The 24,023-nt window shown below is 50.4% G+C and overlaps 1 protein-coding gene across 4 annotated transcripts; it reads left to right on the forward strand.

Moving 5' to 3' along the window:
* The first annotated feature begins 15,125 nt into the window (after positions 1 to 15,125).
* CDKN1A (cyclin dependent kinase inhibitor 1A) lies at positions 15,126 to 23,749 on the forward strand. 4 transcript variants are annotated; one of them, XM_032649724.1, is made up of 4 exons: positions 15,355 to 15,433; positions 16,858 to 16,931; positions 20,220 to 20,675; positions 22,228 to 23,749. In XM_032649724.1, exons 3-4 carry the CDS (start codon positions 20,231 to 20,233, stop codon positions 22,275 to 22,277), a joined length of 495 nt encoding a protein of 164 aa, XP_032505615.1. In that variant the 5' UTR covers positions 15,355 to 15,433; positions 16,858 to 16,931; positions 20,220 to 20,230; the 3' UTR covers positions 22,278 to 23,749. The 4 variants fall into 4 exon arrangements, with proteins under 4 accessions (XP_032505614.1, XP_032505613.1, XP_032505615.1 ...); XM_032649723.1 differs by lacking the exon at positions 16,858 to 16,931 and having other exon boundaries at positions 15,126 to 15,433; XM_032649725.1 differs by lacking the exon at positions 16,858 to 16,931 and having other exon boundaries at positions 15,355 to 15,564.
* Positions 23,750 to 24,023: the final 274 nt, after the last annotated feature.

Genomic DNA, 24,023 nt, shown 5'->3' on the forward strand with positions numbered 1-24,023 from the left:
AGAGCTTTCCAAAGTGTATTAGGTTGAACATATGAAATCGCCAACATTAGTTTTGATCTACATAGAAGGCAATTTCATATGATTCAGCCTAAGGGATCAAATACACAGGAAAATATGGCAGAAGAAAGAAAGAGGAAGGAATGAAGCAAGATGGAAGAAGGAAGGAGAGGAGGAGGAGTTAGATGCCACCAGAAGCAAATCTGAAGAACGACCATGTGGAGCTTAAAAAGAGATGGTAATCCTTCACTCCACGACGGGTATTAAATATAATTTTGGACAACCAGCTTCTTCATTATTTGATTACACACCCTCTGGGAAGTATCATTACACCATACAAGCTTATCTAACATCTTCATTCTTTCAACCTTGTTTTCATAGCACTGAACCTTGATTCCCTCCCTTTCCATCAAGGGCGAGAAACTCAGAAAGGTCTGAGGAGAGATTTTTGGCAAGCACCTTTCGACAGGTTTTGGGGGAAACTCGGTCACGCTATTTGGGGAATTCCATTTCCCGTGGCCTTTTCCCTCGTCATAAATTCACTGCAGCAACCTGGGGAGTTAGGGGCCCCAGCCAGGCGGACTCCTACACCTCTCGGAGCCTGAGGTAACTCACCTGTGGGGGGTGGGGGTTAGAAGGCCCCTCAGGGGCTGGCCGTGAGGATTAAACGATAAAATACACTTGCAAGGCACGGCACTCGACAGGAGCCATTAAGTAGGACAATTTAAACACCGAACGGCTCTTACAGAGCGCAGCAAGGGAGAAAAAACACTCCGCCGCCGCCCACGCCTCTGCCTCAGCCGCTTCCCGGCGGCCTCTGCGGTGGGCGTGGCCCCGCTTCCCAGAACGGCCCGCAGGCGGGTCACGGGACAAGAGATCTGGCGCCAGAGCATTGAGGCGGCTGCATCCTAGCCCCTGCCCCGTAGCGGAGGAGTCCACCGTGCCTGTGCTCTCCAGCCACCTCCTACAGCCCATCCCATAGGAGCAGCATCTACACGTGGACACCGCACAGCCGGCATGCATACACTAGCCCACACCTCCACACACGACCACACCCTCTGCTTTGGGCCCACACAGGGCACACACCTCCCCAGCGGAGCAGAGCCCACGCGGCACGGCGCTGGGAGCATATGCAGAGCACAACGCAGTGCATCTGCACACAGACGGCACGTCTCAACCTCCACACGGAGTGCAGAACTCCCAATATACACCCAGCCTTCGCTCTGCTTACCGAAGACATGCGTGCATCCCATGACACACCAAAAACATAGGACACACAACACACAGCGTACCACTTCACATGCGCAGACTACAAACACCATGTATTTTGAGTTGTACGCACCCCCACATGGAGGTCGACTTCACACACACACACCGCAACGCACTGGCCCCCCTCACCCACATGACATGCATACGTTACACACTACACCAGACACAAAATATACACGTAAACCCCTGCTATAAAGAACATGCATTCATCGCCCACATGCTTATATTACCCATACCACACTAAATACGGCATGCTGTAGAAGCCCTGCGCATCCTACAGACACATGCATATATCACATCATTACACACTCAGCAACATATTCCCAACACAAAAAACCCCAATGTATCAACAGACCCATGCTACACCCACTGTGCACAAACATGAATAATCACACGTACCCACACCTCAGCACGCTGGACGTGTATATGCCACACCAGACAAAACTCACACCCACACCTGACCCACTGAACCCCCAGGTACACCTGTGGTGCCCAGCCATCTCTGTGTACTTGAGACTTGTCTGATTTTAACACTGAAAGTCCTAAGTCCCAGGAAACGCTCCCATTTGGGGGAATCCAGAATGGTAGTCACCCCACACACTGTTCAAATGAATCAGGCCGGGACCCTCAGTTAATAGCAGTGATAAAAGCAAGCTGCTCTGGGGGCAAAGAGATAGGGGGCCGGAGTGGCCCAGAGCTAAGGAGACCCTCAGGAGTGGCTCCCATCCACATCCACCACCACCCTTTGTCTATAGAAAGAGTGCAGCTAGGGAGGAAATGCCCTAAAAAGCAAAGTTACTATCAGCATCTTCCAAAAAAAGGAAAGAGGCAGAGTCCTAACCACACCTAACTTTGGGGTTTTACCCTTGGCAAAGCACTTTTACTGAACTTACCTCATTAGATCCTTACAAAAACCTGTGAGGTAGGTAGCGTAGGTGCTATTATGACAATGATGCTGAAAAGCACAGGCACCTGCTTGAGGTCACGCAGTACAGGTCAGGCAGAGCAAGTTTGGAAGAAGTCCCATCTCCCTGTTCACCCCACCCAGGCTTCCCCCTTCCTGCGGGCTGTCTGCGCAGTCCTCCCTCCCCGCCATCCTGGCTGATGCACAGCGGCTAGAATCAAGAAGCCACCTGTCTTGAGCCACTGCCTTCAAAAGTCTTTCATTCCCTCCCATTAGGGCAAGGTGCCCTGGCTGCCCCACCCTAAGGGTGGATTAGGCCTCTGCCTCCCTGCTGGGGTTTAAAGTACATCAAAAGAGATCCTTGCATCAAAATAGCTCTCATAGGCCCTGTCTGGTAGCTTGAAATCACACCAGGAGAGACCCCTTTTAGGTAAAGGCACTGTACCTTGATGGCCCTTGCTCAAAATGCATCTGTATCCCTGGGAGAGACTTCCACGCTACAGCTTCAGCACCTTAGCTGGCATTGTCTCCTCTGTCACGAAGTGCGTTGCAACAGACATTGCCTAATGCCGGCTTGCGGATGGAACTGGATTGTCTCTAGCAAGTCCTGTGGGAATGGGGCGCAGGATGACAAAAGTTTGATCGTGGCTGAGGGAGGGCGTGAGAAGGGTGCAGAGTGACCTGGAGAGAGGAAAACAGGACAATAGACATACGGGATGTTGAAAAGGATGGGGACACACCCTTGGCAGGAGTGCAGGAGGAGACCCTGAGTCTAAGAAGGAAGGCAAAGGGAATGCCATGAGCTTTCTAGAGATGACAGGAAGTAGAAGAGGGCCGAGTGTATAGGATGGGCATATATGGGGGTGGAGAGATTGGTGGGAGAGGGCTGTTTATGAGGAGGCCCCTGGGGAGGGAGCTGTTTGTGGGGGACATTCTGGTTCATTGCTGGTGGCACCCTGAGCAGGTCACTTGAGCATTCACAAATTATTCCTCTGTGGAAGTTGCAGAAGAAAATGTTAAGATGTGGGAAAATGTTTGTGATGTATTGATAAGTGAGAAAAAAGGAGGTTACAAGACAGGACGTACAGTGGGATCCCTATTTTGTAACACTGGCTGGAAAGACACCAAAATGTTAGCTCTAGTTATCTCTGCTGTAGTGAGAATGACTTGCATTTCTTCTTGGAGCCTTTCTGTATTTTCCAGATTTTCTACAATAAACTTGAAATGTGATTTTTGTGCGTTATCAGGAAGGGTTATTTTAGAGAAACGTTCATTGACTATTTATTGAGTTCTTATTAAATTCTGCAGTGCTGGCACCACACATGATGCAGAGAAAAGTAAGCCACGGCCATTGCTTTCAGATTACCCTTAAATCCAGTCATGGCACAGGGGTACAGTTCAGTGCACAAGAATGTGGCCACTGGAACCAGGCTGCCTGGGTTCAAGTCCCTCTTTTGCAGCCTCCTAGCTGTGTGACCTAGGCAAGTGGCTTGACCTTTCTGTGTTTTGGTTGCCTCATCTGTAAAATGGGGATAATAATAGCACCTGTAAGGATCAGTTGAGCTGATACATATGACCACTTAGAGGAGCAGCTGGCACAGAATAATCATGACCTAAGTGTTAGCTGTTATTGTTATTAGTGGTTAAAAGATTTACCTCTGGAGCCAGCTTGCCTGGGTTCAAATCCTTGTTCTGTCCCTGTCTGGCTTGGGCAAATGATTTAATCTCTATCTCTACTTCAGTTTCCTAATTTTTTTATTTTTATTTTTATTTTTTTTTGTGGTACACGGGCCTCTCACTGTTGTGGCCTCTCCCGTTGCAGAGCACAGGCTCCGGACGCGCAGGCTCAGCGGCCATGGCTCACGGGCCCAACCGCTCCGCGGCATGTGGGATCTTCCCGGACCGGGGCACGAGCCCGTGTCCCCTGCATTGGCAGGCGGACTCTCAACCACTGCGCCACCAGGGAAGCCCCCAGTTTCCTAATCTTTAAAATGGGGATGAAAGTAATGGTGTCTCATTCATAGAGCTGTTATGAAAACTCACCAAGTGACTATGGACAAAGTACTTAGAACAGTACCTGTCACATAGGAAGCGCTCAATAAGTGTGAGCCTCCTTAATACTAATTACTACTATTATTACCATTATTATTAATACTGGGGGAGGCAGGGATTAGAGCACCATCAACCAGAGCACCCTCTGTACAGCCAGTGGGTGGGGGTGGGGCCCCAGCACACATGAGACAGGCTGATCCGGGCCCTGCAAGATGGTTCCATCCACTCTCTCTTGCCTCTCCTGTGTTGTCCTCTAGCCCAGGTTATTCTGGTCCTTTAAGTTTTAAAACTGTAGCCCAGGTACCACTCCTTGCACATACACTACCACCTCCCTGATCCTTGTTTAGCTACACACAGCGTGGATTTATGGTGAGCTAATGAAGGCAGGCTTCCAGGACTTTCATTTGCGTGGGAAGTGCTCTGGCAATACTATATTTATAATTGTGTCTTCTTTTTCTTATAGAGGACTTCTATCATCACATAAACTTAAGCACCACCTGGATCCTCCCTTGGTTTTAGGAAGGGGGTTCCTAACTCAGACTTCCAAGTCCCCATCTGCTGAAATCTAACCCCTTTCTTTAACTGGGCCTGGTCACAGAGACCTATCTGGGTAGGACTTTTACCTATGTGAGCCTGTTCTCCTTTGTTATTGGTGCATAGTATTTTGTGTCTCCTTTTGCAGGCATAGCCTCTATCCATCACCATTTGGACTGGTAAGATCATGAATGAATGAATGAACAAACGAAAAAGTGAGTGAGTGAATGAATCTACTCTGGTTCTGTTTTGTTCTCAAGGAAAACCAGCAGAAAAATGGCTTAGTTCTGGGGTGGAGCAAAGCCCTTGGCAGACAGGACAAACTGGAAGGCCTTTTTTTTTTTTTTTTTTGCGGTACGCGGGCCTCCCACTGCCGTGGCCTCTCCCGTTGCGGAGCACAGGCTCCGGACGCGCAGGCTCAGCGGCCATGGCTCACGGGCCCAGCCGCTCCGCGGCATGTGGGATCTTCCCGGACCGGGGCACGAACCCGCGTCCCCTGCATCGGCAGGCGGACTCTCAACCGCTGCGCCACCAGGGAAGCCCAAGACATTTCTTCATACTCTTCGTGATTGTTTTGTGTACCTCAGCTTTACCTCTGTGACTGTTAGCTCTGGGAAGGTGGGGATTTCCATGTCGCCTCCCTGACAAACACTCACAGCTGAAGAGTTGGGATGTTAAACAGGTGTGAAGGTTTTGTGTCAACTTGGTGCCCAGTTGTTTGGTCAAACACCAGCCTAGATGTTGCTGTGAAGGTATTTTTTAGATGTGATTAACATTTACATCAATAGGCACTGAGTAAAGCTGATTAACATAATTTGGTTTGATTAGCATAATGTGATTGAGCCTCATCCAATCAGTTGAAGGCCTAAGAGAAAAGACTGAGGTCCATCTTCTCACTCCTACCACCACCAGGAAGAAGGATTCTGCCACTAGACTGCCTTCAGACTCAAGACTGCAATATCAGTTCCTGTTGAAATTGCCATTCAGCCAGCCTGTCTTACAGATTATGGACTTGCCAGCCTGCACAACCAAGTGAGCCAATTCCTTACAATAAATTTCTGTCCCTCTGTCTGTCTGTCTCTCTCTACATATATACATATGTATATTAGAGAGAGAGGGAGAGAGAGAGAGAGAGAGAGAGAGATTGGTTATATTTCTCTGGAGAACCCTAATACAGGAGGTCTGAATGTAAGTTGTTTTCTTCCTTGGTAAACCATGCTTAATGTGAATGACTTTGCATCATCTAAGTGGTTGGACAGGTGCAGGAGGTCTGGGAGACCTCATCAGGTCTTCTTGTCTCTCCCTCAACTTCTGAGCAGGCTTGGACTTAAACTTGCAGTCACAAATAAGCGTTAGGAATGAAGATCTGACTCCTCCTCTGCTAACTCCCCCACCCCCGATAGTGTGAATACTTTACACTCCAGACTTAGGGTGACCCATCATCCTGTTTGCCTGCAGTTGAGAGGTTACTTGGGTGTGGAACTTAAAATGTTAACACTCAGGGCTTCCCTGGTGACGCAGTGGTTGAGAGTCCGCCTGCCGATGCAGGGGACACGGGTTCGTGACCCGGTCCGGGAGGATCCCACATGCTGCGGAGTGGCTGGGCCCGTGAGCCATGGCCGCTGAGCCTGCGCGTCCGGAGCCTGTGCTCCGCAATGGGAGAGGCCACAGCAGTGACAGGCCCACGTACGGCAAAAAAAAAAAAGTTAAAACTCAGACCAAGGGTCATCCTATACAGAGCCTTGATGGAGGGAAGATGTTGTAAAATACATGGTACACGCACCTCATTACTTGTCTAAAATGTGAAAAGTTCTGCATTCTGAAACCCATTTGTCCCCACACGTTTTGGATGAAGGACTGTGGATCTGGTTGATCATAGACTATCTCTGGAAGGAGGCACAAGCAACCAGCCACAGCCTCTGGGAAGGAAATGGAAGGCGGGAGGGCAGGGATAGGAGGGAGTTTTCACTGCATATCATTTTGTATCTTTTGACTGTATTATCTCCTCCAAAAATAAATACAGGAAATTGTGGGAAAACAAAACCCTCTCTACTTTTGACTAAACTACAAATAGAATTTTTTTAAATTTTGAAAAAATAAATTACCTTGCTGCTGTTATTGATGCTATCAAAGCAATATTTGTATTCCTGATTCTGCTGATTCCAGTGTATCCTGTTCTCAGAGCTGCTTGTCTGTTGAGCCCTGATTTGGGAGTCAAGAGACTTGTTTTTCATTTTCTGAGCTGAGTGCTGGGTAGGTCGTTCCTGGAGCAGCAGGTGGACCCTTGCTCTTGCTTTAGCAGCATGCTCCACAGCCCCAGGCCATTTTTTCCCTGGTTGGTAGTTGTTATTATTATTTTGAAACACCAAGAACAATCATGCAAAGCAAGTAGAAACAGGCTGGGTCAGCTGAAAATGCCCACATGCTCCCGCCTTGGGTCTCCCGTGATATAATTAGCTGGTTTTATCCAGTGGTGAGTGGGAGGCTTGCACCGGGCAAGGCCAGAGGATGATGCAACAAAAGGCAAGCCCGGGCAAGGCCGAGCCTGAGCTGTGCCGGCCAAAGATGCTGATGTGTTACACTGGGGCGGGTGGGGTGGGGGGGGTGGGGGTGGGGGGCGTTGGAACAGGAGGGGTGGTTCAGAGCTGCAGGGGTGCGGGTGACCCAACTGCCCAGAAGGTAAAGCTGGCCTGCGCACTAAGCCTGGAGCTCCCACCCCACCTGCCCCTTCTCCCTTCCCCCATTCCCATTTAGTGACAGAATCTATTCTTGGTTCTCTCATTCTCAACCAGATGGAACGGTCTGCTGAGAACTTCTAGAGGTAAGAAAGGGGGCCCTGTGCATGGACAGACTAAATCAGGGTTCCCAAAGCCGTGAGGCTGGGGGGTGGGGAGGTTTCAGTTATTGGGGAGATTTTTCAAAATACCTGTATACTTGTGTAGCTGGTTGACTCTCACACAATTTTAATTCAGTAGGTCCAGATGGGGCCAGAAATTGGAATAGGTTTTTAATTGTGTTAATTATTATTTTAAATGGAATTAACTATTAAAATATATTACAAGGAATAAGCCTACCTTGCACCCAGAGTTGTACATAGCACAACTCCAGGGGGCGCTGTCCACACAGACTCAGATGGTGCTAATGGTGCCCACGGAGGTAGGTGACACAGGGGACCTGCTTCCCTTCCCAGAGGCAACCACTGTCATTGTTTCTTGTGTCTTCTTCTAGAAAGAGTCTGTGTATTTGTAGGACCTGAACATTTTTCAAAAGGGGGGTTCCCTTTCTCCCATTCCCTGTGTTGAGAATTCCTGAGCTGGAGGGAAAATGGTCTAAAGGATGGAGTTCAGGCATCTGCAAAGTGATAAGGGAGGATTGGGCCTTCCCTGAAGTCTCACCACAGCAGGCTCCCTCCCACCCCACCAGGTTCAGGCTGGGTCCCACACAGCCCACCAAGAACCTGTCAGGGTCTCTATACCTGCATTTCAGACAATAAAAGGCTTTTTCTTAGTAATCCTCCTAGGCCCCCAGGAGGTTTTCAGATGGATTTGCTGAGTAGGGGATTTTCCTGCATTTCAGTCCAGTGACTTCTCAGCAGACTTTGATGTTGACTAGTCAAAACAAAACAAACCTATGTACCAGAAGGGGGAAATTGGGTCCTGCTGTGTGACTTTAGACAAGTCACACTGTCTCTTTGTGTCCTGGTTTCCTCCTCTGGGAACTGGGGAGCATCACGTCTACCTCATTTTTTTTCCAACCTCTCAGCAAAGGTTGTAAGATCATGGATATGAAAGTACCCGTTTTATAGATGAAGATATTGAGGTCCAAGGTCATGCAGCTCAGAGGTCATGCACTCTTCTTCTCGTGGCCAGGTCCGGAAACTCGGCAGGAAAAAACTCTCTTGTGGGAAGAGGGGGAAGAGGAAAGGGTTCTCATCTGCCTCGCTCCTCTGCTGTGGCAGAGATGGCTAGCAGCTCATCACACATCTGTGCCCCCATCCGGGGACTACACAGACCCTTGATCTAAGTGGGACCGCATGACAAGTTCTTACCAATGGAATGTGGGTGGGAAATGATGTGTGTTACTTCTGAACCAGGTGTGAAGAAATGCATATACCTTCTTGATGTTCTTTCTCTTTCCTCCAGCTGGAAGCAGAGATCCTGATGCCTTAGGGCATGGTGGAGCCACAGGATGGAAAGGGCCTGAGTCCCTGAATTATCACATGGAGATCAGCTACTTGCCAACCAGAACACCTCAATTGTATTCATATGTGAGTGAGAAATAAACTTCTATTGGGTTGTCACTGTAATTTGAGAGTTTATTTATTACAATGGCTAGTGTCATTCTAACACACACTCCCACTTTTCTTCCTAAGTCCAGCACTGAGCTGCTCGCATGTACCCAAAAGGAGACATCGGTAATCATTCCTCACAGCAGGTGCAGGGTTGTTAAAAACCACTGAGTGTGGGGAGAGGGAGGCATAATCTCCCTTTAGCTCTGAACTTTGGGCCACCAGCATTTGGGGATTGGGTTTGCAGCTGTTGCATTCCACAGTGGCTCTGGTGGCATCTTGACTATGTGTGACACTCAGTGCCATCCTAGGGGAGCAAAGATAAGGACAAGCAGATGATAGGAGGGGGAACAGAGAGGGTGGGGCCACAGCCAGAGCCCTGGCTCTGCCCTGACTCTCTCTGCCTGTGTCATCTCAGCCAAAGCCAGCACCTCTTGGGGCCTCCATTCCACCATCTGTAACATGAGTCTAAAACACCCATCCAGGATGGAGAGGGAGGGAGGGGGGTGGGGATGGTGAGGAGTCAGATAATGGATTTGAAATCCTGAAATGACTTTCTAAGACTCCACACTGCTATGCAATCAGAGGATCCAAACCCAAGACCCTCAGAACTTTGATGGGCCTTTTTCTTGGGAGGGGCTTAAAAATAATTTGTTAGGAAAGAAAAAAGTGAAAGAATGCATAATTCCTACTTTTTGGGAATCATTCAGAAGGCTGTTCTGAGCTAAAGATCCTGGGAGAGGGATGCCTTGGGCGCTTTGAAGGCTGGCTCAGAGGACTGAACTCAGTGTCTGTGGGCAGTTCCTCTTGTCACCAAATGTCTACCCACAGGTGTCCAGTATATCTGAAATTCCACCATTAGTGCTTCATTCCTTTGGATTCCTTTTTATTCTTCCACAAAAATGCAAGCAATGATAATCCCAAACATGTGTGCAGTGCTTTAGACTTTTCCCAGTAATCCTGAAAGACACAGACAGGTCCAAACGCCAAGTGCAAGGTGCTTCACCAATCATTTTTCTTCTGACAGGAAGATTGTGGGGCAATTCTACTACTAGGTGTATGTCCAAGAGAAACTCTTGCATGTGTGACCCAAAGACATGGATAAGAATAATTAGGACTTCCCTGGCGGTCCAGTGGTTAAGACTTCCCCTTCCAATGCAGGGGGTGTGGGTTCGATCCCTGGTTGGGGAGCTGGGATCCCACATGCCTTGTGGCCAAAAACCCAAAACATAAAACAGAAGTAGTGTAGTAACAAATTCAATAAATACTTTTAAAAAAATGGTCCAAAAGCAGAAACTAACACACCATTGTAAAGCAATTATACTCCAATAAAGATGTTTAAAAAAAATGGTCCACATCAAAAAAATCTTAAAAAAAAATAATTATAGCAGCCCTATGCATAATAACAGAAAACTGGAAATAACCCAAGTGCCCATTTACAGGAGAAGGGAATCACTGGATGTTAAATAACAGTGAAAATGATTGAGCCCTGTTTTAATTATGTATTGCTGCATAACAGGCCATGTTAAAACATAGTGGTGGGACTTCCCTGGGGGTCCAGTGGTTAAGACTTCGCCTTCCAGTGGAGGGGGTGCGGGTTCGATCCCTGGTTGGGGAGCTGGGATCCCACACGCCTTGTGGCCAAAAGACCAAAAAACGTAAAACAGAAGCAATATTGTAACAAAATTCAATAAAGACTTAAAAAAATCATAGTGGCAACCACGATCATTTATTTGCTCACACAATTCTACAATTTAGGCAGGGGCTCATTGGGGATGGCTTGTCTCTACTCCATGTGGCTTCAGGTGGGGAGGATTAACTGAGGGTGAAATATCAACTTTTAAAATGGTCCTCTCGCGTGGTTGGCATGTTGATGCTGGCGGTCAGCTAGGAGATCACCTGGAGCTATTGTGCATGGGGGAGTAGCCTTGGTTATCTTGCATGTGGCCTCCACATGACTTCTCTCAGCATGGTGGTCTCAGAGTAATCAAAATTCTCACGTGGTGTCTCAAGTTCCTCAAGAATGCAAAAGCAGAAGTTGCTAGACCTTATTAAGGGTTAGACCTAGAACAGGCACAGAATTACTCATTCTATTGGCTAAAAGAGTCATAAGCCAGACAGATTCAAGGGGAGGCAACGTCAAGAGAGTGCAAACGCCCAGAGCTGTACTTCATTGGGTGCCACAGACTTGCACAAACCACAATCACCGATAGCCATATGGATAAATCTTAGGTAGGTTATGCTGCAGGAACAAAGAAGCTTCACATTTCACTGACTTCATATAACAAAAGATTATTTCTTTCTCACATACAAGTTGGTGGGGTGCTTGGCTCCACTCAGGAAATTAGGCTGAGGGAGGGTCTGCCATAGTGAGGTGGCGCCATCCGGGACATGAGACCTCACTTTTGCCACAGCCAGGGAGGACAGAAAGGCTGGAGAGTTTCACTTGACCTCAGTTCTAAGGAGGAAAATGTCACTTATGTTCACATTTCATTGGCTAGAACCAGTCACATTACCCAGTCTAAACTACAAGGAGGGGCTGGGAAATGTAGGAGAGCACGTAGAAAAATGGAAGAGCATTACTGTCTTGGTCACATGTGATAAAACTATTGAAAACAAAAGAAAGTTCAACATAAAATAGTGTACACTGCAAGATAGTGTTTATTTTGGGGTAGGGGAGGAAGGGTCAGCATAGGAGAGGAAATCACAGGAAGGTATCAATGATTTGTAATGTTCTAATTCTTGGGCTGAGCAGTGAGTGTTAATTATATTATTTTTTAATGAATACATGAGTAAACAGATGAATGAATAAATAAAAGAGAGGGCTGAGAAGCAGAGGCACTGAAGCCTAACCTCAGCGTGCAGGCCAAAAATGGCTCTTCCATAAATATTCACTGAGATTAGGCTGAGGCTGCTAGGCCTTGAAGGTACAAAGATGAATAAAATATGGGCTCATCCTCTCTAGGTTCCCATCTCAGAGGATGCAGTAGGCACATGAACCAGGCAAGCCAGTAAAGCACAGTGGAGTGTATTGCTTACCAGGGGCTCTGGGAGCCAGAGGAAGCCCTGAGAAAGCCTTGCCCCAAGGGGTCATATAGGTCGGGTCATGAAGGATCAGTAGGAGTTCAATGGGTGGAGAAAGGAGTGGAGGTGGGGCATATTGGTCAGGAACACTCATTCCAAGAAGAAGGAACAATATGTGCAAAGGCACAGAGAGAGCCCTTCACTCCTCAGGTGGCCTGTGTTCACAACATTCCCTCACCACCTTCTAGTCCCTAAATGATATGGTCAACACATTCACACTGTGCTGTGCCACCCAGAACCCTCTACAGGATTCAGGCACTCATTTGCCGTGCTGATTTCTATGTGCCAGGCACTATGCTAAGCATTTTGCCTATATGATCTTATTTAATGAAGAACAGAACTTAATACTATAGAAATGAATTTCTAATGGTGAAATTTCAGGCTTAGACAAGGTGAAATTGCTAGCTCAGGGAAGCTGGAAGTATTTGGCACAAATTCTGTCACAAATTCCTCTACCTCACTGTATGGTCAATTCTGATCTTTGTACTGGCTGGGTAAAACCCCCAGAAGGTCGGGGGGTGGAGCTGGGGGAGCTCCCAATCTCATTCTTCCTTTAAAAAAAAGCAAGCGGGACTTCTGCTCAATAATATAATAATGTCTCTGTTCTGCCACTTCTCTGGGGGTCTCACTTCTTGGGAGCCTGTGTGGAAGTGAATTCCACTGAAAGCTGACAGCCCCTGTTAGGTACTCCCCAGGACTTTTCTGAGAAAACAGTGACGTTGTTCCCAGCACTTCCCCCTGCTTCCTGGGCAGCTCCTGTGGCCACCATTGAGCCTTCCTCACAACCTCCTTCTTCAGGCTAGGGCTTCTACCTTTCCTTTCCGTCATCACGTCCCTCCTGGATGGGGGCTGACCTGGATCCTCCGGTCTCTCAGGCTGAGTCTCCCTACATCCCTAAGCTGCCTGCTTCCTTGGGAGCAGGCCCGGGCAGCAGGCTGTGGTCCTGACTAGCATTCAGGCCCTCAGGAACATGTCCTAACATGTTGAGCCCTGGCATAGAAGAAGCTGGTGGCTGTTTTGTCCTTGGGGCTTCCTGCTTTCAGAGAAGAGGGGGGTGGTAGGAGACAGGAGACCCCCAGAGACCCTAGGGAGACCGTGGTCTGAGTTCCTCTGAACAGAATATGTGATTTGCAGCAGATCCCTTGGGACTGGCCTGGGATCGTGTGTGTGTGTGTGTGTGTGTGTGTGTGTGTGTGTGTGTGTGTTTTGGGAGTTAGATCTTGCATGTGGCTTCTAACAACCTGCTTCTTTGCTTCTTCAGGGCAGAAGTCCTCCTTTAAGAGCATACCTGGCTACACATTCAAGTGTATGGTTGGAAACTTTTTTTTTTAAGTGCTGAACAGCACTAGACACTCAGTAGGTGCTTAATAAATATTTGTTGAATTCTGTTGTGGTGGTGGTGGTGAGCTAGAAGTTATAAAAAAAAATTCACTTCCCAACAAAAACAACAAAAAGAATTATTTCATTGTGAAGCTCAGGACCACAAAACTTTAAATAATTCAATACAAGCCTTCATTAAATTTTTTTCCCAAAGTAAACAGACAGACAATGTCAAGTCTATTTGAAATGTCTGAAAGCCAAGGGGATTCAAGGCAGTTGGAGGATATGCCCGTCTTCTGCTGGACATTTGACAACCCAGCCTTTGGGTGGTGTGGGTACGGGTGTGTTGGAGGTAGGGAGGGTGGAACTGGGGGAGAAGGAGGCTGGTCCTGGGGTCTTGGCCTTTTTGAGGTCCTTCTGAAGTCCTGGCCTGATTCCAAAATTAGGTAGGCAAGGGGGTCTGGTAATGTGCCCTCCCACCCCTACCCAGGCTCTTGTCCCAGCAGTAGAGGAGAAGGAGGCCTGTCTTCCCTGAGGTCAGCTGCATTAGAGGAAATAGACTGGGCATGTCTGGGCAGAGATTTCCAGACACTGAACAGCCCTAGATGTCAGTAATTGTAGCTGTTCCAAGCCTGGATTCTATTTCTTAGTAGATTTCTGTTCAGATTAACACTCTGTTCTCTGCAATTTTTTAAAAGGAGAAACTGCAAATGTTTTAGGTGAAGGAAGGAAGCAAAGGTGGGGTGCAAGTGGGGCTAGGGGTATGGAACAGCGGGGCACCTCACTTGCTTTTGGATCTGTCAGAAGCACCAGTGGACGTTTCCAGAATTGTCTTTCATCAGTATACTGCCTCAGTATACTGCCTCGAAATGAGGGGTGCAGGGCATTTCCCTCATTCTAGAGCCACTGAAACAGAGAGGGCAACAAGCAGAGGGCTCTGGATGAGAGACAAAAGGCCTATGTTCCAGCCATCACCATTTATTTGCTGTGTTATGAGTCAGGCCACTGAACTCTGAGCCTCAGTTTCCCAGCAGCGTATGTGGGCTGTGTGGGGACTACCCAGGAGCTAACTCACCCACCAAATCTTTCTCCCCTTCCTAGCCATCAAATCTGCTGCAATCACAGAACTTTCTTCTGCTGAGGGGAGAGGGAGGTGGGTGTAGGGAGTGAGGACGAGGGGGTGGGAAAGTTAGTTCAGTGTCCCATTTCCCTTGGAGACCAGGTTGGCCCTTAGCAGTGTGCCCAGTCCTCTCTTCCCTGGAGCATTTGACAAATAACTTCTCATCCCTTTAGTTCTGTGGGCCTCGGTTTCCTTATCTGTGAAATAAAGGGAATTGAATCCTTTCTGGCCTCCAAGAATGCTTCATTGGGGTCTCTGGGTGCCTCAGGTAATGGGCAGAGGTGGTGTAGTGAGGAATCCATGGGAATAGAGGTGGTGTAGTGGGGCTTTTCTGGGAATTGCAAAGTGAGGTGGTTTTTTTTTAATTATTTAAGGATTTTTATTTATTAATGACACTCCTCATAGTCTATTCAACTACTTTGGGTAAACCCTTGCCCAGAGTCAGTTGGTGGTGGGCCAGAGAGGGGGCTCCTCGGTCCTGTCCTAACAATGTCGTCCCCTCCGGAGGAGCGGCAACTCACTCCCCAACTGAAAAAAACAGATTTGGAGCTCAGTTCGTGGGGAAATGTGTCAAGCGTACAAACCCAGGCGCGGGTAGTGGGGAGGAGGGAAGCGCCCTCCTGCAGCACGCGAGGGTGGCCGCAGAGGTTTCCAGAGCGCTGTTGCGAGCGCACGGGAGCCGCAGTTGTCCCCCCAGAGGCCGGTCCCCGGCGCTCTGTGGGCGGAGCAGCAGGTCCCGCCTCCAGCCCTTTTATAAGGGGAGCGCAGGCGGCGCCAGCTTAGGTGTGAGCAGCTGCCCGAGTTGGTAGCTGGGCGACGAGGAGCTGGGCGCGGATTCACTGAGACACCGAGACCCTCAGAGGAGGTGAGAGAGCCAGGGCAGGCAAGAGCGAATCCCGGGCTGCGGCTCTGAGCTGAGCCGAGCGTGTGCGCGTGTGTGTCCGCGCACCTCCGTGGGTGTATGTCCGCAGCGGCGTGTGTGTACTGTGTTCACAGGTGAATGGGGTGCGTGGGTCCGTGCTTGGGGCTCGGTTTTGCGCACACCCGAGTCTATATGTGCGCGTGGGACAGGGGCCGGGATGTGTCGGAGATTCCGGGCGGGGAGAGGGAGCATTAATTTCAGAGATCCCCGCCACGCTCCCTCCGTTTGAAGCTCAGCTGGGGCGAGGGACGGCGTGGACCGGGCGGAGGGTGAGCTCGGGGTCCCAGGCTTGGTGCGCTTGCGGTGTGGGGATGAAGCCCTGTCCGCGGAGGGGTCCGGGAGGGGTGGGGAAAGCCGAGCAGGTTCATCTGGGATCCGCTCCCGGGCGGCTCTCGGATCCAATCGGTGCCATCCCGGCCCAGAACCGAGGTCTCGGTCCCCAACGCTGCCGTGTCTGCCAATAGGCTGGGCGCTGAGGTCAGCGCGGGCTGTGTCTCCGGCCCTTGGGAACGTGTCGGGACACGTCCCTTAAGGGCTAGCGAGGAGGTGACTCACGGTGACAAGAAGACCCCAGGGAACGGGGCCGGGTGAGGTCAGATCCCCGCCAGGGCTGGGAGACGGCTGCTCCCCCAGAAGTCTCCTTCCCTGCCTCTCCACGGTCTCTGTCCCCCCATCAGCACAGTGACCTATTTGGCTGGCACAGAGTGTTCCCAGGGAAGCCGGGACACCAGGAGGTCCAGGACCGGGTGTCCGGTCCCCGCCCCGCGGCGCGCCCTCGAGAACCCGGAGCCGCGGCCCGGCGCTGAGTGGGCTTGCGCCAGCCAGTCAGTTAGGGAAGCGCAGAATCCGGACCTCCCTCTCTCCCACCGCTGCCGGGAGAACCCCGGCCCAGCCTGCCCTTGGGTCGGACGGACGGATTCAGGGGCGGGGGCCGAGCCCTGCTCTGCGGGGCGGCGGGGCACACAGCCCCCGTCAAGGGAGGAAGCGGGTAAGGGGTCGTGTCTTTTAGGGATGGGGCTTCGGGGTGCGACGCCGCTCCGAACCTCCGTCGCCTGCATTCGGGGGCTCCGGGCGCCCCCAACCTAGTCCAGAATTCCCTCTCCGAGGGCGACACGGCTGAGCAGGAGGGCGAGTCGCCCTTCGGGCGCCGCCGCCCAGCGCGGACCACGGTGCGTCCGCCTTGTCTGCCTTGTCAGGGGCCCCCGGGGGACACGCGCCTCCCCGTGGGGACGAGAATCTTGGAACTGGTTTGGTACTTTAGGGCGCCCAGGCAGCTCCCTCCTTCCTTCCCTTCCTCCACGTTGCGTTTCGGGGAGGACTTAAGAGCGGTTTTGTTTTCGTTGCTCCCGTCTATTTTTATTTTCCAGGGATCTGACTCATCCCCTGCTTTGGGCGTGGAGATAAGGTGGAGGGACCAGATCTCGGCGCGCCTGTGCTTGCGGTGTGTGTGTGTGTGCGCGCGCGCGCGTGTGTCACAAGAGACGGCGCGAGAGCGCGCGGTTTCCCAACAGTGGCGGGGGTTTTGGAAGCCTAGCTGGCTCAGCGTGACGTGTTCGCGGCTCCCGCTCCCCCTCCCGCTCCCCCTCCTCACCCTGGGGTGACGTGCAGCCGGAGTGGAAGCGAAGTTTTGGCGGGCTGGGAGCTCTTTGCAGGAAACTGACTCATCACAACTCCCTGCCGCTGTCCCAGGCTCTGCCCACGCACCTCCCGTCCCGCGCGTGATTTCCTGTAGACCAGCGCCCCCTTCTGGCCCCAGCGCTAATAGCAAACACGCCTTCCCGCGGAAGGAGGCTTCACCCGCCTTTGCTTCCCGCCGCTATTCCAGTGCTGATCTGAGGTCGCTCCCCCGCCTCTTAAAAAGAGTACCCTATTGGTTCAGCAGTGTTTACTGAGAGCTTACCATTTATTTGAGTATGAAAATATGGTTGAAGTCGAAGGCAGGAAGGCCAACAAAGGAAGCTATTCTTAGTTACTTGTTTGTAAAACAAGGGTTTTTGTTTGTTTTCTCTGAGGTGCGAGTTATAATAATGGGCATGAGAGAAGATTTTGGTGGGGAGCCTATGAGAGCCGTAAGGGAAGGGGTAGCAGAAGTAGAGAGGATCCCTGCCGGGATTCTGGTCCCATCTTCAGCTCCTAGAAGCTAGAGAATATCTAGCTCCCTGATAAAGCCCTAGGTGGGCTTCTCCTCCATGTACCAATGAAGAACTGAGATCCATAGTGTATTCAGGACGTTCTGTGTGTCCCCTCTTGGCTGGCACCCCAAACATGCCCATCTGGAGAGCTGTCAAACATTTGAATTTAATTGGTCTGGGGAAGGAGGGGCCTGGCAGTCTACATTTTGAAAAAGCTCAAGTGGCTCTCTGGTTAAGAAACCTCAAAATTAGAGAGGGAGTAGGGTTCAACACCAGAGCACAGAACCCAGGGCGTTCAGGCCTGGGTTCAAATCCTGGCTGTGCCACTTGTGAGCGGTGTGACCTTGGGAAAGTTACTTAACTTCTCTGAACCTTGGTTACCTCTTCGGTAAAAGAGCTAATGTACTCACTTTTTCAGAAAATATTTGTAAACTTCTTAGAACAGGCCTTGGCACATAAAATATAAAAATAAATCTCAATCCTTGCCCTGAAGAGAGTGAGCAAAGGTTATTTGTGGGCTTTGCCCACTGCACTATGTTACCCCTCTCTATGTGGCAGTGGCCCTTGATCCTTTTAACTGTGTGGTTTTGGGGCAAGTCTCATAACTCCTGCCCTTTTAACTTGATCTGAGGTCACCTAGTGCCTCCCCTCTCCTATCAGCTGAGACATTGCATTGTGGGCTCCACTCACTGTAAGAGGTGGAGTGTGGAGGGGTAGGTGTAGTGTGGGTTCAGGGCTTCCTGTCCCAGGAGGTCACTCAGCAGAGCTTTCATCCTCAGAGCCTGCAAAGCAGGACTTGTCCCCAGAAAACCCAGTCCCTGTCAAGGTCATGCAGGAGCTAATCCTGGAGTCAGGCCGGAGCAGGGCAGGTAGGTGCCAGCACTCCCTCACGGGCAAACTCATCCTTAGTTTTCCCTCTCCTGAAGTGGGAGGAGAGGAACCAGGTAGATGGGTGCCTTTAATTTTCTTTGCCTGAAAAATGGGTTCTTTGGACGCAGGCAAAATGGGGCAGGGGCTTTCATGTTGTCTAGACTTCAGGTCACCTCATGTGCCTGGCAGGATGTGGCTCAGCCTGGGAGAAGTCATCTCCCTGCCCTGCCCTGCCTAGCTGCTCCTCACCCCCAGGCTGCCTGCATGATGACATCCTTGGGAAAGGCCCTCAGCGCACAACACCTGTCAGCTGCTGTCTGAAGGAGGCAGTGGCCCAGGTGGAGTGATGGGGAGGAGCTCAGGCAGAACTAAAGGCAGAGAGAGAAATAATAATAATATTTTCCAAGTGCTTCTATATACTAGGTACTGCTCTAAGCACATTATCTACATTAACTCAGTTAATCCTCACATCTGTCCTCTGAAACATTCACTATTGCTGTCTCCATTTTATAGATGAGGAAAATAGAGCCCAGAGAAGTTAAGCCACTTGTCCAGGTTCACCCAGCAGAGCCTGGATTCCAACCCAGGTGGCCTGGTTCCAGAGCCCTCACTTTTAACCACCAAGATACAGCCTCCCAACTCTGTTCCATCTGCCTTGCCTGGAGGGACCCACGGATCAACTGCTTGAGCATGCTTCTACAGCCCTGCTTTAGACTTGCATGCAGTCCCATTTTACAGATGAGGAAATTGAGGCCGAAAGACATTAAGTGACTTTTTTAAAGTTGAGATAGTAAGTGGCAGAGCTAGGACTAGGTGTTTTTATTTTTATTTATTTATTTTTTTTTTAGAAGATGTTGGGGGTAGGAGTTTATTAATTAATTTATTTATCTTTGCTGTGTTGGGTCCTCATTTCTGTGCGAGGGCTTTCTCTAGTTGTGGCAAGCGGGGCCACTCTTCATCGCGGTGCGCGGGCCTCTCACTGTCGCGGCCTCTCCTGTTGCGGAGCACAGGCTCCAGACGCGCAGGCTCAGTAGTTGTGGCTCACAGGCTTAGTTGCTCCGCGGCATGTGGGATCCTCTCAGACCAGGGCTCGAACCTGTGTCCCCTGCATTAGCAGGCAGATTCTCAACCACTGCGCCACCAGGGAAGCCCTAGGACCCAGGTGTTTTTTACCCCAAAGTCCAGGGTGGTTTTAAGTAGCTGAGCAGGATTACTCCACATGAGCATCTAGATGGAGGGTTTCAGGAGGCTCGAGGAGCTGTCCACTTACTTGGGAATTGACCTCCTGGCCAGGTCTGGGGTTAGGAAACTGCTGGACTCTGGCAATTCACACAGACTTGGGGCATTCACACCCATGAGGGACACCTCAGGGGGGAAAACAAATTGATTTTACCTGATAATACCTGGTGGTAAACAGGACCCTGATCCCTGCTATTGCAATAAACCTGCCTTTGTTGACATACATAAACTTGCCCTTCAACTGCCCACTTCCCCAGTGACCTTGGGGTGCCAGGCTGGCTGAGCTCTGCCCCAACCCTGTGTGTGTTGCTGGGGTGTTGGGAGAGCCTGTGGGAGGGAAGTGGGGGAAAATTAGCTGGAAGGAACCAGAGTGATTGTCTCACCTCACATTCTAGTAAGAAGACCTCGCCTGAGGTTACAGAGTGAAGCACGGCCGGGTAAGGGAGGGTCTGATTTCTCCGGTGACCAGGGTCTTACTTGTGTTCCAGCTGCAGGCACCATGTCAGAGCCATCCAGGGATGCCCATCAGATCCCACGCGGCAGCAAGGCGTGCCGCCGCCTCTTTGGCCCGGTGGACAGTGAGCAGCTGCGCCGGGACTGCGACGCCCTGATGGCCAGCTGCGTGCAGGAGGCCCGAGAGCGATGGAACTTCGACTTTGTCACGGAGACACCTCTGGAGGGTGACTTCGCCTGGGAGCGCATGAGGGGCCTTGGCCTGCCCAAGCTCTACCTGCCTGCAGGGCCCCGGGGGACCCGGGACGACCTGGGAGGGGGCAAGTGGCCGAGCACCTCATCTGCCCTGCTGCAGGGGACATCTCAGGAGGACCACGTGGACCTGTCACTGTCTTGCACCCTCGTGCCTCGCTCCCCAGAGCGGTCTGAGGGGTCCCCGGGAGGGCCGGGCACCTCCCAGGGACGAAAACGGCGACAGACCAGCATGACAGGTGAGGACAAGTGCAGAGAAGTGCAAGGGATCAAGACTCCCAGAATTCATGGTGCAGGGGCTGAACTATCTGACCCAGCTTCCTCATACCTCGGAGTGGGAAACAGGCCCAGAGAGGAGAAGTAACTTGCCTGAGGTCACACAGCTAGCCTGCTGCCAAGAACAACCAGCTAACATTTATTTGGAACATTGATTATATGCCAAGCCCTTTGCTAAGTTTCTAGATTTCTTTCAGTCCTTATAGCAATCCTATACCATAAGACATTCTTGCCATCCTTCTGTAGGCAAAGAAACAAGGCCGAGAGAGGTAGAATGATTTGCCTAAGGTCCCGCAATGAATTTGCAGTGGAGAGAAAGCTAATGAGAATTTCCTGGCTGTCCTATTCAAACTTAACTCCCCTTCCCCAACACACATACACACCTCCAGCCCCCCTTCCCTGCCTATTTTTCTCTTTTTGGCACTTTTTAAACTATCAACAGCTACTTCCTTATCTTGATATTGTCCATCTCCCCAACTAGGATATTATCTCCACAAGAAAGGAATCTGTAGCTCTGTTGTTCATTGCTGAATCCTCAGCACCTAGGATGGTATCTGACACATAGCAGGTGCTTGAGGAAAACTGAATGAATGATACTGACATTTGAACACTAAATATGCCAGGCCTTCGACCAAAGTCTTTTGCCAGGCCTTCGACCAAAGTCTTTTTTTTTTTAATTTTTTACTTTAAAATTTTATTATTATTACTGTTATTATTATTTTTTGGCTTCACCATGCACGGCTTGCAGGATCTTAGTTCACTGACCAAGGACTGGACCTGGGCCCTTGGCAGTGAAAGCGTGGAGTCCTAACCACTGGACCGCCAGGGAATTCCCCATCAACCAAAGTCTTTTAGAGAGCATTTCATTTAATCCTCAGAGCACCATACCAGTGTTATCCTCATTTTATAGGTGAGGAAAATGAGGCTTGGAGAGATGCAGCCAAGAATCCCACAGCTAATTTGCAGCTGGGTCAGAACTAACAATACTGATAATGATAATAATAATAATAATAATAACAATAATAGCTAACTTTATACAGCCCAGGCATTGTGCAGAACACTTTTCATAGATTATCTAATGCAATCCCCAGAGCAGTGCTCTCCGATAGAACTCTGTAAAGATGCAAATGTCCAGTGCCGCTGGCCACACATGGCCGCCAAGTACTTGACATCTGGCTAGTGTGACCGAGGAATTGAATTTTTCATTTTGTTTAACGTTAGTTAATTTAAATAACCACATAGGATTAGTGGCTACTGTATAGGGCAGGTTGGCTTACAGCCGGCCCATGGGCATAAGTCCTATTATTAATCACATCTGTGAAGCGTGGTGGGATGCTCTGGAAATGCTCCTCTGGGAGATGGGCCAGAAGTTGCCAGAGTTCTTCCCTGTACTTGGCAGTGTGTCCCTCTGGCCCTGGGGAGGGTTCCCTGGCCCCTCTGCAGTTTACGTTGGATGGGTGGTTCTGCTGGGCCCTCTTCCTCCTGGCCTGGCTGACTTCTGTTCTCTCTCCTCAGATTTCTATCACTCTAAACGCCGGCTGATCAGCTCCAAGAGGAAGCCCTAACCCAGCTGCTGGAAGCTAGGTCATCCTGGAAACAAGGAGGCCACTGTAGGCCTCTTCTACATCTTTTGCCTGATTCCTTCAGTTTGTGTGTCTTAATTATTATTTGTGTTTTAATTTAAACTCCTCCTCATGTATATACCCTGCTTGCCCCCACCCTCCTCATACCCCCAGCCTCTGGCATTAGAATTATTTAAAAAAAAATTAGGTAGCAGAAAAATAGGCTTATTAGAGTGCTAGGTATTTTTATTATGTGAACTATTATTTAAGCCCTCCTCACCCTTTGCTGTCCATTTCCTCTCTCCCTGAGGTACGGTGAGGCTGGCACGACCCTCACCCGCTGGGTGGTACTCTCTGGAGGTACCTGGCTCCCTCCCCTCACCGTCTGATGGGTATTACAAAATTCTGCCCCTTTCCCGCATTCTCAGACCTGAATTCCTTGTAATTTGAGAAGTGAACAGATAGCACTTTGAAGGGGACCCAACAGAGTGGGGGGCATCATCAAAACTTTGAGGTCCCCTCACTCCCCTCTAAGGTTGGGCAGGGTGACCTTGAAGTTGGCACAGCCTGGAACAGGGCTGGGGATTTGATACCCTCGTGGCCCTTGATAACCCCCTCGGTCCCGTGAAGGCGTGGGGAAGGTCGGGTCCCGTAGCAGACCACCCCACCTCCCCTCCACCCATGGGGGAGCCGGCCTCAGTGTTTGGCTTCGCCTTCCCCTGCACTTTTCTAGGGGCCCCAGAGGCCCCTCTTTCCCAGCTGGGCTCTCAGTCCCTCTCTGCTCCTCTCCCTTCCTCCATGTCCTTTCCCTTTTGTACCTTCTCAGCCCTGGGTGGCAACTCCGGGGTGCCTGTCCCCCAACTCAGTGGACTGGAAGGGGAAGGGGCATGCTAGAAGTAGGGTTCCCCAGTTCTACCTCAGGCAGCTCAAGCAGTGACCACCCCCTCCTCTTAGCTCTTGGGGTGGTGGTCCTGGATGGTCAGACAGGCCTCCTTGAATGGGGATCTCTCTATGTGAGGGGTATGTGGGTGAGAAGCAGGAGGGAGATTGTGATGCCTGCCCCTGGAACTCATCCAAGGACATTTTCCATTTGCCCCACCCCTCCCCCATTTCATTGCACTTTGAATAGCAACTGAACAAGGAGTTAGGCGTTTTATGATGGCGGGAGTAGAGGCTATGGATAGGGCGCACTAAGTGGGTGGATATGGGCCCGGGAGCTGTGAGTTGTTGTCTTTCCTGGCACTGAACCACTTGGTGGCTCTGACCCCAGACACCTTCCAGCTCCTGTAACATCCTGGCCTGGACTGTTTACTCCTGGCTCCCGTATGTCCTGGTTCTTCTGTCTCCACCTAGACTGTAAACCTCTCAAGGGCAGAGAATGAGTCCTGTACTGCCCTGTGTCCTTCAAAGCCCCTCCCACAGTGCTGGATATACAGTAGGTGCTCAATAAATATTTCTGGTGACTTCACTTGTAATATTACTGTTGTTGTCAATATACCTTGGTATTTATAAGAACAAGTAGGTGGGGGTTTTTTGGAATTTTTTTTTTTTTTTTTTTTTTTTTTTTTGCGTTACGCGGGCCTATCACTGCTGTGGCCTCTCCCGTTGCAGAGCACAGGCTCCGGATGCGCAGGCTCAGCAGCCATGGCTCACGGGCCCAGCCGCTCTGCGGCATGTGGGATCTTCCCGGACCGGGGCACGAACCCATGTCCCCTGCATCGGCAGGCGGACTCTCTCAACCACTGCACC

This window comes from Phocoena sinus, chromosome 11, assembly GCF_008692025.1.
Source record: "Phocoena sinus isolate mPhoSin1 chromosome 11, mPhoSin1.pri, whole genome shotgun sequence".
Classification (NCBI taxonomy): domain Eukaryota; kingdom Metazoa; phylum Chordata; class Mammalia; order Artiodactyla; family Phocoenidae; genus Phocoena; species Phocoena sinus.

Bases quoted from the DNA above. Each gene is read 5' to 3' on its own strand.
- CDKN1A (XM_032649722.1), top strand. From the start codon at position 20,231: ATGTCAGAGCCATCCAGGGATGCCCATCAGATCCCACGCGGCAGCAAG.